The following is a 15,292-nucleotide window of genomic DNA, read 5'->3' as shown; positions in this document are numbered from 1 at the left end:
CGCATCGATATGGCCCTCAACGACACAGTTGACGTTAAACTTTTAAAGATTCTTTTTACATTTATTGATGGGTCTAAGGTATTTGCGTCCGTCTACGTTTTTGTAGACTACTCAAAATGGCTGCGTTGTGGTTTGTTTTTGTTTTTTTTTTGAAGTCTCAAAGCGGCTTTTACCTCGGCTCAGCACGCCCAGTGCTCGCCACAGCGCGCTGCTGGTCAAATAACTGTCAAGCGCACCTTGTCAATCGCCATGGCCTTGCTTTCCATGAATTATTTAACATGAATTTAGGTTATAATTTTGCGATTATTCTGTTGGGGGCATTACATAAAAGAATACCATGAGCCACCTGAACCGAATATGCGCCCCCCCCCCATATAACCACACGCAAGCACGCGCACCAAAGTTCCGTACAAGTAAATAAACCAGGCCAAACCATTGAGTCAATTGTGAGAACTTGCATACGGGAGTTGTGGTAAATTAGACCTGCTCCAGATACCACATCATGTCCAGCTGCGTCAATTTGAATAAAGTGGCTTGGCACTCGTTCACCTGCTTACTTAATCGATAACTCTCTGCTGGGTGTGGTTTAGCATGCTTGCTCTAAACTGACATCAGAACGAAATTCGTATTCTTTTAACGACTTCACTGAACATGAGTGGTGGAAAACCTTACATCGGCTGTGAAATGGGCCTTCTTTCTAAAGCTCAAAATCGTTACGAGGGTATTTTATATACAATTGATACAGTGAACTCGACAGTAGTACTGGCTAAAGGTAAGTTTTGCATGACATTTTCTGCACTATAACCACGGGGGCCTCGGTGCGTCCAAGATTTGTGTGATTTTCTTCTGGAATTACAAACGTTTTAATCACGCGTTCTATGCGATAGTGAAGTGCTTTGGAACAGAAGGGCGACCCACAAATCGGCCAACACCGCCCAAAGATGACATCTTCGATTATATAACTTTCAGAGGAAGCGACATTGAAGATATTATGTTGCACGAGCGTTCAGGACATTTCCATGGCCTGCCGCGTGACCCAGCAATAGTGCAGGTATAAAAATACACCGCACATCCCACAGTATAAAACTCTGAATGTGGACCAAGCATTTAATATCCCATGTAGGCCATACAATTAACGCCCTGTGGTTTGGTTCAGTCATCAAGAGGGACGGCCTCAAGCCTCCATCTGCCGCCAGGACGGTTAAATCCTGGGAGGATGCCCTTCCACACCCAGCTTTCCGCCACCTCTGTCAACCGTCAACCGTATGCTGCGGCCCGCGGCTTCGGTAATTGAGTCAATGGGAAATAAAATTCCCACTTGCACAAATGAAACGGGACATCAACCCACACACTAAAAACTCAATTTTTCTTCCTCTCCAATTCAGGGCCTCTACTGCAGGGCCAAACAGTTAAAAAATGTCATACGGTGGAAAAAGCTGTTCAGACTGTGATGGTGGAGGAATTGACGCAGACGAGCGATGTGACTGCGATCCAGGCCTTGAATCAGGACGCCGGCATGCCCCAGAGAACTGCACGGGTCAGCTCCCGGAGCAGAAAGGGCACCGGATCCACCGCCAGTAAGTAGGCAGCACACCGGGGATGAGCACCGGAAATGGCACCTGATCAAATGGATGCACCGCATTTGCCTGTTTTCTCACCAGAGAGATTTTCACCGGTTTGGGATGTTCACGTCGTTTTATCTTGCCGTTTTCTGTGTAGCTTGTCAGATTCAGAGGCTGTATCCTGCGTGTATTTTATTATTTATTTTTTTAGCAGAAGTTAAATCAGCTCCAGATCCACCCAGTGCTCAGCCGGACTCGTCTGAAAAACAGACTAAAGGGGAAGGTGAAAACGGACCACCTCCCAGGAAAAGAGCAGGTAAACATCTGTACATTTCGGCTGCTAAGGTTGTGAATTGAAAGAACCTGTTGGGTAGGTAATTGCAGAAACCAATATGGCATGGCCCAGTTGCTCTTTTTTCCTTTTTAACCCTTAACTTGCCGTAGGAGCTCGTAGGCACAAGAACCGAAGTACAGGCAGGCTCACGGTGGGACCGTCATCGTTCAGCACCCTAAAGTTCGACACAGACTTTGATTTTGATTCCTCAAATGCGCAGTTTATCAAGGAGGAGAGGGAGATGCAGGACGGGTTGAGCGAAGGTTGGTTGCGCTCCGAGGAGCTCGGTCGTACGGGAACCGGTGATGCTTTTTATCTGTCAGACTCGTCAGTGCGACGATAGAAAATTCAGTTACGAAAAACGAGCCACCTGCGACTTTCACACCGTTAAACACAGCACTGTGCATGTGTCTTTAATTGTATTTCTCAGGGGCGAATGGGAAAGAAAAGGAAGACCAAGGAGACAAACAAACAAAGAACACGGAGGACTGTGTGTTTGGCCCGAAACGCTACTACGATAGAGGAAAGTCCTTTTTTGACAACGTCCCCTCCAGTAATAACCCCAGGTAAATCCCACTGACCCACTTGTTCCTGACCCAACGTTTACTCGCGTGACTCCGCGGTCCGAGTTAGTGTAGGCGACGTGGGTGTGTGAGAAGAGAGAACTCAGTTGACACGTTCCGGGTTTTCCTCAAAAACTCGTCGGGTGCGGACACGGCTCAGCGAGCGACCGCACTACGTGCCTCAACCACCGTCAACACTATCCCCCTCCCCCCCCCCCCCTCATTTTCTTCTTCTACTCATTCTCCATTCCACCAAACCACCCGTGGCCTGAACAGCGACGCTAAGCGGCTGACACTAAAATGTCAATCATACACCAATTACCAAACGCGCAGCCAACATCCATCCATTATCCAAACCGCTTATCCAACTTAGGGTGGCGAGATGCTGGGGCCTTCCCAGCAGTCATTGGACGGCAGGCAGGGGGACACCCTGGACAAGGCCGCCAGTCCATCACAGGGCCGACACACACATTCACACCTAGGGACATTACAGTACAGTCATTTAGCCGACGCTTTTATCCAAAGCGACTTACAATAAGTGCATTTAATGTAGGAATCAGGAGAACTACTAGTCATCAGAGGTCATAATTGCACCTAAGAACAAAAACGGTGCTAAAGTAAAAGTGCAAGAATGAGGTTTTTTTTTTTAAAAGAGTGAATACAATAAGTGCTAAGAACAAGTAACGGTAGTAGTTCTTGAAGAGGTGAATTTTCAACCTGTGCCGAAAGATGGGCAGCAACTCTGCTGTCCTGACATCAGTGTGGAGTTCATTCCACCACTGTGGGGCCAGGACAGAAAAGAGCCGTGACCAGGTTGATCGGCAGCAAGGGCCTCTTAGTATGGCCGATTCATCTGACCTACATGCAGCCTACATGACAGGCAATAATTCAATAAGAATACAGTAAACCCATGTTTAAACTTAAGTTTACACAACTTTTTGCCCATACAATGCAACGTCATTCCTAGATTTGAATTACAGGTTCATGTATATGAACTACACACAAGTTGAGATGGGTAATAATGTATTTGATCAGTTTTATAACGACGTGTGTTTCAGATGGACCTGGGCTGAGGAGCGCAAGCAAAATCTTGAAACCTTTGGCGTTCCTGGTGTTTTTTTTAGGGGCCAGGGCTTCCGACATGGACGGCAAGGACAGGAAACTGCAACGTTAACCTCACAGAGCGCAGGGAGCGGACAGAAGTAAAGGTCGGCACAGATCCAGAGGCTAATGTTGACTTTGCCTACAGATCCTCTTCCCCAAAACCAGCTGATATGCAGGCAAGGCTGTATCAGTAGTGAATCTGACATTTTGTAGTTTTACTCTGCTCAAAGTATAGGTTCATCTTTTTTTTTTTTGTGAAGCTAGACTTGGTTACAATGTTGGGCATCATTTAGAGTAGTACAGACAAACTTTACTGTACTACTTTGCTGAATGTTCTTGCTGTACTTTAATACAGTGCAGTGGGTTGATTGTTGATGCTCATATCTCCCCAAGTCTTTAAAGAGACAGTTTACCCCAAAATCAAAAATATTTTTCCTCTTACCTGTAATTCCATTTATCCATCTAGATAATTTTGGTGTGAGCTGCTGAGTTTTGGAGTTATCGGCTATAGTGATGTCTGCCTTCTCTCAAATACAGTGGAACATAACTGGATGGCACTTGGCTTGTGTTGCTCAAAAGTGGCAAAAAAAACATTTGGAAAAACTCAACAGTAAAGTATTTTTCCAGAAATCATGACCTGGTTACTCAAGATAATCCACACACCTTGTTGTGGGTAGTTTCATGTAGGAACTATTTTCTCAGACCGAACTACACCAACAAAGTCGGATGTAAAGTTTTGAGTTCTGGATTGAAAAAGGGTGAACCTTTCCTATGAACACTTAAAATGTACTGCAGCTGTCATTATCAGAGTATATAGTTTTACATATAACATAGTATTATCATACTATATTAATCAAACGTAGAAATTTAGTTTTGAAATTTCTTTACAAGGAAAGTGCAAGCAAATGCTAAACATGCTGGTTGGTGTGCAAAGTCTGTATCTCAATACAGGCTGTTCTCCATCAAGAGTGTGCTTGGTGAGACTTTTTTTTATAAACTTTTCCTACATCTTTTTTATTGCAAGTTTTTCATTTGTTTTTCTGTCCCCAGGCCTCATTTTGGATGTAAATTTACTGGTTCTAAGTGGGCATCTGTGTATTCTTTAATCAGCCTCACCCCAAGCCTGCTGTCCCTGTCAGAAGAAATTTAGCAAATTATTAAAATCAGAATTGTTGCTCTAAAAATTGAAATTGCTAATTTTCAAATTGGGTCATGTGTAAAAAAAAATTTTGGTTACTTTGCTTCTTGGATTGTTGAAATGGATATCCATGGATTTGATGTTTGGATCATAATTTCGACTGTAAATATAAATGAGCTTTGAAGTTTCAAAAAGTCTGTTTGGAGACTGTATTTTATTTTTCTACCATTCTGAAATAAACAGAATATTGATGTACTCATTTCTCTCGTGTGTCTCATCCCTAGTCCTTTTTAAAGTTGAGCTCTTTGCACCAGTTTATCAGTCATTGACTGGTGCAGAAGTAGGGTACGCTGTACCAATTTGGAAATGGGACATAACGGTAAAACTTGATGTGCTACACAAGGTTTGTCCCCTTTTTTTCTGTAATGGCAACCCGCATATTAAGTTGCCCAGCTTTCTGTTTTGTTTGGGCAGCAAGGGAAATGTTAATTCCACAACTTGTGGTGGAAGATGCTCAGAAGTTTCCCAGTGTATCCTGTGGCAAAAATGTCCATACACTGTACAAATAAGTGCGATTGCTCTATCTTTGCTGTAAATTAAAGAGAAAAGAGCCCATCTTGCCTTTTATATTAGAAACACAATGTTAGAAATGGAGAATTGCAGCGTTTATAGAGAACTGTTTTTTCCTGCTTCTGACATTTGATTCATTCTAGGTATAGGAGAGACTAGAGTACCTATTGGCTCTCGTGAATCAAAGGAGACCCCCCCACACACACACACACACACACACACATTGAGGACAAGTGGTAGGCTACTATCTGTGCGGGCTGTACCAAAAAAGAATAGGGGGGGATTCCCCCCCCCATTAAACGTTTAATTGTATTGCGAGGTTGTTTGCATGCAGAAAATGAAGTGACGTTTCCAACACCAGAATATTTGTATCATATCAAGAAAAACAAGACGGACGCAATTTGATTTTTCTTTAGCTCTCACAAAACCGGTCCTCTCAACACCCCTACATCTGGGTAAGGGAACTATGTAGCCAAATAGAGGGCTGAGCTCAAAGATAATAAATATTAGAATAAAAGAGCCGTTTTTGTTTTATTTCCCATATGACCATGTCGGTGGCGTTCTCGTCGGCGCGCCCCAGGAGTAAAGGGGAGGTGACGCAACAGACGATACAAAAGGTAAAAGCCGTTTTGATGGGTCAGGGCATTTATGGTGTATGTATGTATGTATTTTTATTCGGGTCTGGATGAGTGTGCGCTCCGCCACCAGCGCAGAGAAAGTGGCTTGTGAAGAACAGAAGAAATGGCAACTGATATGAAATCATTAGTCTGCTGAAGGCGCCAACCAAACAAAGCGATGATGATGATGACGATGGTGGTGGTGGTGATGATGATACACTGCAATAAAGACTTGACTCACAGGCTGGTGCCATGTTTCATTGTGCAGGGTTACAGGATTCTCGTTGATGTTTGTTGATGAATAGGGGGGCGTTATATTTTGTGACCGATATCATCAGAATGACCGTTCATACTGCCGTAACATCGTTACAGCTGATTTTAATTGTTAAACTTATTTTGTTGTTGCCTTCACTGTTACAGAAACTCAAAACATCCAGTGAGGTTTAAGGCAATGAGATGGAAATGAAGTGCGAATCGCTGGACAGTCCTGAGCCATTCGTCGTATGGTTTTTTCTTCTTCTTCCCCCCTTTATCCTCGATTGAACCATGTGGGTTTAAAGGGATGCGTGCTGGCTACGTGAAATCCTTAAGTGACACTTAGGGCAACTTGTCAGCGCACACTGACGCTCCACCGATGTCGGAAATAAGCAGGCTTATTATGAAAAGATGCATTTAATCTAAAAAGACAAGCTCCGTATAACTTTGATAACATCTGCGCTATTACCCCATGATCTCGCCGCGCGAAATGAAATCTGACAGGAAATTTGCTTCGAGAGATGCGCGCGCGCGCGCACGAGCGCTGCCGGAATATGAGACACTTAAGTGCTTGTTGTATTATTGCGTGTCCTACTTTGTATTAGCTGTCATAACTGAGATACACGTATCTTCTTCTTTTTTTGTCTCCAAAAGATGCTTGATGAAAATCATCATCTAATACAGTGCATAATGGATTACCAAAGCAAAGGCAAGACAGCAGAATGCACACAGTAGGTGTTGTGTATTATCTCTCATGGCTTGTCATATTGAGGGCATGAAGTTAGTCCTAGTGGTGAAATGTATATTTGCAATGTGCTTCTTGACAGGTACCAACAGATCCTGCACAGAAACCTTGTTTACTTGGCCACAATAGCAGATTCTAACCAGAACATGCAGTCACTGTTACCTGCTGTAAGTATGTTTTATGAGGTTTCAGGAGCCCTCGGGTTTCAAGCAACACAACAAATCCACCATCCTTCACCACTCGATTTTTCTCTCAGTCAATGCTGATTTCATCCTCTCCCCAGCCTCCCACTTCCAGTATGTCTGTGGGTCCCGGAGGGTTGGGCCAAAGTGCAACACACTCTCAGAGTAACCTCAATGACAACATGGCTCCAGGACTTCCGCCAGCATCAATGATGCAGAGTCAAATGAGCAACGGTGAGAGTTTTATAAACATGCACTGCAGAGACAAACTGTCACTCATGTTGGCGTTTTCGCTTACACAAACTGAATATGCATGCATGCACGCACACTCACATACACAAACATGTACAAAACAAACCCTTTCCTCTTGTTGCCTTGTCCTCGTCATGAGCACTTGTCCTGTTCTGACTTTGCTGCATGTCTGTGTGCATTTACCTTGTCTTGTCCTTCATTGTCCCTCCCTAAGTGATCATCTTACTGCTTGTGAGCATCTCTTCCCTTGTTTTCCAGCCAGTAGTCAGAAATTGGAAATTCCAAGTCGTGTTCCATTACAGCTGCTCTGTGCTTGTTCTATCTATTACTACTCTATAAGCAGAATATGTTTTCGCAGCCCTGGTGTGATCCATCATACTCGCCCTATCCTACTTTACAAGCTGCCAGTAAAGATGAACTGAATGTGTTAACATTGAATATGATGTGATGCTGCATTGGACTGCGTGCTGGCTGCTCTGACTGTGCATGTGTGTCGTCAGGCCCCAGCCATACCCCCATGCAGCAGCAGCAGCAGCAGCAGCAGCAGCAGTCTGGTCAGTTGCAGTCGGCTATTCCCTCCTCATCCCTCAGCCTGCCAGCCGGCAACTACGGTGGCTCAGCCCCAGCCTCCGGTTACAGCCACCCTGCTCCCTCCTCCCAGGGCAGCATGATCCAGGGCCCCGGGCCCAGCTATGGTTCTTCCTCCTCTTCTTCCTCCACTTCCTCTTCCTCCTCCTCCTCCTCCCGCAGCAACCTCAACATGCAGTCTAACCAAGGTGAGCCAGGTGTAGAGGGCTCCAGAGAGTGGGCATCAGTTCATTCTGTCCTATGGAAAGGCATAGAAAAGTGGCCAGAATAAGGAACTTTGCTAATTCTAATGAGCCATTTAACGATGTTGTACGTGTTCCTTGGCTAGTATGCAAGGTGTGACCTGTAGAGTTGTAAAGTGAAAGAGTTTTCTTAGTGTCAGGAGCACGATCAAATATTGTGTAGTATTTAACGTCACTGATGCTGGGCTGTACTGATAACCCCATTTCCTAGAACATAGATCTTGCTCAGATTAAGAGTTTTACACTTTGCAGTCATATTTATTTTACAGTATGACTGCCCAAAGAACCAAACACATTCAGATCATCACAGAGGTGTCATGCCTCTTTTCTCTTCCCTTCCAGACTCCCTGTTCTTTGCATTCCTGATTCTAGGCTTTACCCTTTCTAATCTCTGACCCTTGACCCTGAGATGCAGCCCTTCTCTCACTGGTTGTCCATGTGTACCTATCCCTGTTTATGCACTAATTCCATTGGCTATGTTTGCACTTACACATCAAAGCATCTTGAAAACATTTTTTTAAATAGATTTTTTTTAAAATATTTATTTATTTAAGAGCCCCCTGGCTCCATACCACGACTGCCCATTTGCATTTATTTATTTATTCATTTATTTATTCGTTTATTTAGTTCTGCAAATTCCTGCCGGTCTCAGTTTTTAGGGTGTCGGGTATGCTCAGTGTCTTTTTCTATTAATGTATGAAGCCTTTCCCCCATAATGTCACCTCCCTGTTAGTCTCCATGATGCACCAACAGTCTGCCACTCCACACTACTCCTCAGCCCAGGCTGGGAGCCAACACTATCAGGGACAGCAAGCCATGGGCATGATGGGTCAGGGCAGCCAAGGAAACAGTATGATGTCTCAGAGACCCATGGGATCTTACCGCTCCTCACAGCAAGGTAGGTGCTGATGACTTTTAACCTCATGCTGCTGCATTTGGTAATGGACTCGAGAGCCATGTTTATTTGCATGGCGTCAGTGTGTGTGTGTGTGTGTGTGTGTGTGTGTGTGTCTGCAGGCGCTTAGGTATATAGCTGTTTGTAGGTAGCATCAGACGTTCATTAGGTGTTCATTAAGTGTGGCTGTGTTTGGCATCAAGAGGGGCAAAATAGGCTAAGATTGCAAGCTGCGTACAACAGATTGGAGCTTTTTAAGGCACTATACCCACATTTCATTACAAAGAGCATCGAGTCAGAGTGATATGGGAGCGCAGATATCAACACCGTCTTTGTGGTCCGCATGTGACTTTAAGAGGCAGACTGGAGATATGTCACTCTACTCACATCGGGTCTGTCTCTATAAATCATTTTGCCCATGCTGTGTCAGCAAGTGCCTAATAATAGCTTTGCCACACCCCTTTGTGTCTTTTTAAGTAGGTGGACCAGTCACATGCCTTATAGCTCAAAAAGAATGGGAGACTGTTTCCAAGGTAACAGAGGCCAAGCCTCTAGTTCGGGGCTGTAAAGCCACATTCTGAGTGATAAGTTATTATCCTTGCTTGACTAGATGACATTTTTCTTTATAGGTCTGATAGGGCATTGTTGCCTCCGAAGTCAGATCAGGTGACTTTAGGTGTCACTAGCCATCCTCTTATTGGCAATAAGGCTATGAGGCTATGCTCCATTACACATGACTGCTTGGCTATAGGGGAAATGTCAGATATGTTGCTATTATTGTTTTGCTATTAGTGTAGAACCTAATACGAAAATATTTTCTATAAATCAGCTCATCTCTTATTGGGACATTTGTTTCTCGGCATTGTGATTTGAGAAGCGTAGGATGTGTAGGGTTCCTTGTGTACCTCTGGCAGTCAGTTTTGTCCCCCTGTCTGAGTTTGTCATGTGAAGACAAGGAGCGGAATCTGGAGTTTCTGCACACCGCCACCAAGCAGAGATCAGATTCTCCCTAATAATTGGCTTTCTGTGACCTGTCATTTTCTCCTCAAAATTACCCGTCGTATCATTTTCATGGTATTGTTCATTTTTGTGATTGCAATTTTCCATTCCCCTAATTGGAGTTGGCCTGAGATGGCCTCCTTGAATTTACTATTATCATTATCATTTTTATTTCCATGAAAAAAAAAATCAGTGAGTAAAAGCAGATTATTTTTAGGAAAAAACTCACAGCTAAATTATAATTAGGATGCTTAGTCTTCTGAGTTTCTTTTTCTCAACTAAAGAACATATAAAAGAAAAGATAGTGCTGGTATCATCCGTCACAGTCTTATCTCACCCCTCACAGACAGGCGCACACACACATACACACACTCTCGAACACACAACACACACATACACACACACATGCGGACCTCGTGGCTGTTCAGTTGCCCGACTGTCCTGGCCGAGCCCCTTTAGTCGTTAACACAGCCCCAGATTGGTCCAACCACCTGATTAACCAACAGTGGTGTCGCCTGTCTTGCAGGATCTGCACAGCAGTACATGGGACAAGACGAGTTCTACGGAGAGCAGTATGGACATACTCAGAGCTCCAGCGAGCCCATAAACCAGCAGTATTACCCTGATGGTAATCATACACAGCCTTAAACTTTATCCACACAGTTCGCAAACACACAAACACCTGGCAGAGGTCATGCACGCATATACAGTTTACAGCGTTTCCTCTCAGTGCTGTCCCACAGGCGTGCCCCAGATTTATTGCAGCGCTGACGCTTTAACGCTTTTTGTCTCAGTCAGGATCTTTCTTTCCCTCGTGTTTTGAGGTTGAAAACTGTCAATACAAAAAAAACAAAAACAATTTTTTTTTTTTTTTTGGAAAAGGGCTGACGTTTGTCTCAATCCTGCTTCTTCCCAGTGTGTCTGTGTCCATACTGTGCCGTTTGGTGTGCCGGAATTTCAGATTTCAGAAATTGTTATGGCAGTTTGTTGAGGACAGAATGCAAACTAACTCCAGGGTGTTTCTTTGTACTTTGCACGTCGTGAGTTCATGTTCTGGTGAGGGGACTGGAAAATGTTGTTTGTGCTTGTCATTTTGTCTCTTGCACATCATGCATTTGGGACAGTTTATAGTACAATGCCTCGAACTGGAAGAGGAATACTCTGTACCATCTGTTTATGGGTTGTGGTATCATTGCAGGGTTGCTTTTGTATGTTTCCACTTGTTTACAGGTCATGGGGAGTACTCATACCAGCAGTCTTCATATGGTGAGCAAAGCTATGAGAGGCCCTTTGATGAATCTTCACAACACTACTATGAAGGAGGTGCGAGGTTTTGCTTTTGTTTGGTCATTGTTTTTTATTAAGAACCACATTTATATAGATACTGCCTTGTTGATATTACACTTTAATTTATAAAAAAAAAAACATTATCTTAAGAATTATTCTTAGAAAGCAACATATATTTGGGCGGCACGGTGGTGCAGTGGTTAGCGCTGTAGCTTCACAGTAAGAAGGTCCCGGGTTCGAACCCCGGAGTTGTCCAACTATAGGGGGGGTCATCCCAGGTCGTCCTCTGTGTGGAGTTTGCATGTTCTCCCCGTGTCTGCAGTGAGGTTCCTGCGGGTGCTCCGGTTTCCCCCACCATCAAAAAAACATGAATGTTAGGGTTAATACTCCTGTCTGTGTCCCAGACCGAGGCATGGCAAGACGAACTGGAGTTGGTCCCCGGGCGCTGCACGGCGGCTGCCCACTGCTCCTAGCTACACAGCTAGGATGGGTTAAATGCAGAATGTAATTTCCCTTGGGGATCAATAGAGTATATCAAAATCCCCCCCAAAAAAAATCACAGATTGTGAGCATTAATAGATGCTGTGCATGTGTACCTCCAGGCAACTCTCAGTACAGCCAGCAGCAGGCCCAGTACCAGCCAGGCTCTGGCCAACAACAGCCCTTTAGCCAACAGCAGTACTCTTCTCAACAGGGCTACAGTGGACAGCCACAGGGATATGGTTAGAACAACACACACACACACACACACACACACAACCCAGTACATTGTGTATACATGCCAGGTTAGGTCAAGTCAATTTTATATGTATAGCCCAATGTCACAAATTGCAAATTTTCCTCAGGGGGCTTTACAGCATTACAACATCCTGTCCTTAGACCCTCACATCGGACAAGGAATAACTCCCTAAACAAACCCTTGGAGGGGCATCCGGGTGGCATTGTGCTCTATTCCATTGCTCACCAACATGGGGCTTGCCAGTTCGAATCCTCGTGTTACTGCCGGCTTGGTCGGGCGTCCCTTCAGACACAATTGACCGTGACTGCGGGTGGGAAGCCGGATGTGGGCATGTGTCCTGGTCACTACACTAGTGCCCCCTCTGGTTGGTTGGGGCGCCTGTTCAGGGGGAGGAGGAACTGGGGGGATAGCGTGATCCTCCCACACGCTACGTTCCCCTGAAGAAACTCCTCACTGTTAGGTGAAAAGAAGCGGCTGGTGACTCCACATGTATCAGAGGAAGCATGTGGTAGTCTGCAGCCCTCCCCAGATCGGCAGAGGGGGGTGGAGCAGCGACCAGGATGGCTGGAAAGAGTGGGGTAATTGGCTGGATAAAATTGGGGAGAAAAAGGCGAAATTTCCAAAAAAGAAAAAACGGAGAAAAATAAGAAGAAACCTCAGGCAGAGCAACAGAGGAAGGATCTCTCCCCCAAGATGGACAGACATGCAGTGGATGTTGTGTGTACAGAATAGACCACAATTTACAATTTTGTATAAGTGTGCATGCACAGATGTATACTGTACATACACATATCCACATGCACACATCCTTGTGCATGCATACAAACATGCAGACACCAATTCACATTTGAGCAAACACGCACTGTCTCTCTCTCTCTCTCTCTCTCACACACACACACACACACACACACACACACACACACACACCACACAGAGTGAATGTACCATGTTCTCCTCAGGTCCAAGCCAGGGTGGCTCCTCACAGTACTCACAGTATCAGCCGGGTCAAGGCCAACAGTATAGCTCCTACCGCTCATCCCAGGGAGGCCCTGGACCACAGACACAGAGACCGTATACCTATGAACAGGTACATTGGATTTTATCATGATTTCTTTGTTAACTTCTCTGAATTGTTGTTACACTGGATGTCAACATCTCTGAAAAGGATAGTATGTAACTGTTCAATATAGGATATATCCAGTACAATTTCTAAAAAACAAAAACAAAACCGGACCCATGGAAATATACATGAATAAGTACCTTTCTGTTTTGCACTAGGCTCTTTACACCACCCCCAAAATTCTCATTTGCAACAACTTATGATATAACACATTACTTTGTGCGTCATTAAATACAATAAATTACTAAATCGGTTCTCCAAGTTTACATGGTGGAGTTACTGGAAAAAGCTGAAGTAAAAAAACAAAACAAAAAAAAAGTCGACCACCATGTTCACCGAAGTTCATCCACCATGTTGTGAAGCTACTTTTGTGCTAATCTGTGATCTTTTAACTTGTAGGGCCAATATGGAAACTATCAGCAATAAAGAATCAGATTGTTTTCCTGCGGGATGAAAGTTGCAGAGGAAATGTCCTGGGAGCGCCACTCAGCCGTGGTCGTATGTGGTCCTCAGCTGTGGACTGGAAGATCTGGCTTCACTAGACCCATTATTCTCTTGTCTTGTTCAACACCTTCAGGATAAATATTAGGGATCCCTTTTTCATGTGTTTTGCTCACTACAAGGTAGTATGTGTTTGAGGGCCATCGTACTGAGTCTGGGTACATCTACTATAATGCAACGCTCCCATTCGAATTACCGGTTTTGCCCCAGCACTTTGCCTTGTATACTTTTGTCTCACCTCCCTTTTTTGCTGTCCGCTTTCACCTTTTGTTCATCCCGTCTTCATCCCATCCTTTAATTCATTGGTAATGCTCTTTTGCAAGTTTCTTGCTTTCATTGGGTATACAGAACGAGGCCTCGGTTTGGGAGACGGGGGCTGTAGAAAAGACAAATTAGATGTAAAAAAAAAAAAAAAAAAAAGAAAGGAAAAAAAAGGAGAGATTGCTAGATTAGACCCAGAAACTTGCTTTAATTCTTAGAAACACTGCTAGGCCTTTATGACGATAAGGGAAATTGATTTAAGGAAGGTTAAAAAAAAACAATTTTTGGCCCTTATACCTGACTTGATCAGAGAAGTTTGTCTGTGTTAGTCGGACTGTGATGTGTGTTGGTCAAACATTCTGTGTTTTCACTTTGTCTTGATATCTTTGTAAGTCTTGCTGAAGTAATACACACGACAGATGACCGGTTGGCTCAGACATCGGAGTATGTGCCATTAACCATAATAATCACACAAAGTGTTTGTGTTGTTGTTGTTTTGTTTTTTTTTGTTTGAACTGGACTTTTCTTTATTCCATGCATTGTTCTGCGCGTGCATATCTTATGATGCAGAATCAAAATGGGTCCTTGAACGACGGGAGGGGTGTTTACACACCGATGCCAACTAGTATTGATTTTACATTAATACACTTTGCCACTTTGTCTGCACTTTAACTTCTTTTCAAGTGACGGTGTACTTTTTTATTGTACTGTAACACAAGCTGTTTTTAAGAAAAGCTCCTCAAAAAGCCAAAGTAACACAGGGACAAAGCAGTAGGATGTTTCACGCATCCCTACTTCAATAAGTGCAATACACTCAGTAAGGTTCGGGTAGACCTTTCTTTGTAGTTTCCACAGGCGCAAAGATGGCAAAGTCTAGGGTAGTGTCTTTTTTTTTCTTCCTTTTTTTTCATTCTAATGTATCACATTTGTTGCAAGTATAAAAGTGACATTTTGTGTATTGGAAATATATTTTCTGTATTTTCTATGTGATGTATGTATGGATTACATAAGGTTGTATGAAACATGAAGCATACTTAAGTGTTTGGGTTTTTTTTTTTAAACGAAAATTTTCAGCGTGGTCTATATTGAAGGAAAACTAGCAAATCATAATAAGATGTGTTTTATGGATGTGTCAGTTGTAACATAAGTGTATATCAATATCACCTATATTTGCCTTGTTTATATCTTGTTCATTTAACTGCAATTATTTAGAATTTATCTATCTATCTATCTATCTATCTATCTATCTATCTATCTATCTATCTATCTATCTATCTATCTATCTATCTATCTATCTATCTATCTATCTATCTGTCTGTCTGTCTGTCTGTCTATCTA

General features: G+C 43.6%; 2 protein-coding genes across 2 annotated transcripts; both read left to right on the top strand.

The window, feature by feature from the left end:
• Positions 1-368: 368 nt before the first annotated feature.
• On the top strand, positions 369-3,787 carry LOC130128973 (protein LSM14 homolog B-B-like). The gene is made up of 8 exons (XM_056298759.1): positions 369-772; positions 888-1,051; positions 1,124-1,286; positions 1,386-1,577; positions 1,774-1,878; positions 2,007-2,159; positions 2,327-2,458; positions 3,508-3,787. The coding sequence occupies exons 1-8, from the start codon at positions 652-654 to the stop codon at positions 3,663-3,665; spliced, it is 1,188 nt and encodes a 395-aa protein (XP_056154734.1). The 5' UTR covers positions 369-651; the 3' UTR covers positions 3,666-3,787.
• Positions 3,788-5,819: 2,032 nt separating this feature from the next.
• Positions 5,820-13,687, top strand: LOC130107936 (calcium-responsive transactivator-like). Its single transcript, XM_056274754.1, has 11 exons — positions 5,820-5,888; positions 6,798-6,874; positions 6,971-7,055; positions 7,172-7,304; positions 7,823-8,098; positions 8,886-9,050; positions 10,573-10,674; positions 11,277-11,369; positions 11,936-12,055; positions 13,032-13,159; positions 13,592-13,687. Exons 1-11 carry the CDS (start codon positions 5,820-5,822, stop codon positions 13,616-13,618), a joined length of 1,275 nt encoding a protein of 424 aa, XP_056130729.1. The 3' UTR covers positions 13,619-13,687.
• The last annotated feature ends 1,605 nt before the right edge of the window (positions 13,688-15,292 follow it).

The sequence above is a fragment of the Lampris incognitus genome, chromosome 2, assembly GCF_029633865.1.
Source record: "Lampris incognitus isolate fLamInc1 chromosome 2, fLamInc1.hap2, whole genome shotgun sequence".
NCBI lineage: Eukaryota > Metazoa > Chordata > Actinopteri > Lampriformes > Lampridae > Lampris > Lampris incognitus.
The sequence above is the reverse complement of the archived record's forward strand: the minus strand, read 5'-3'. Positions and strand labels throughout refer to the sequence as shown.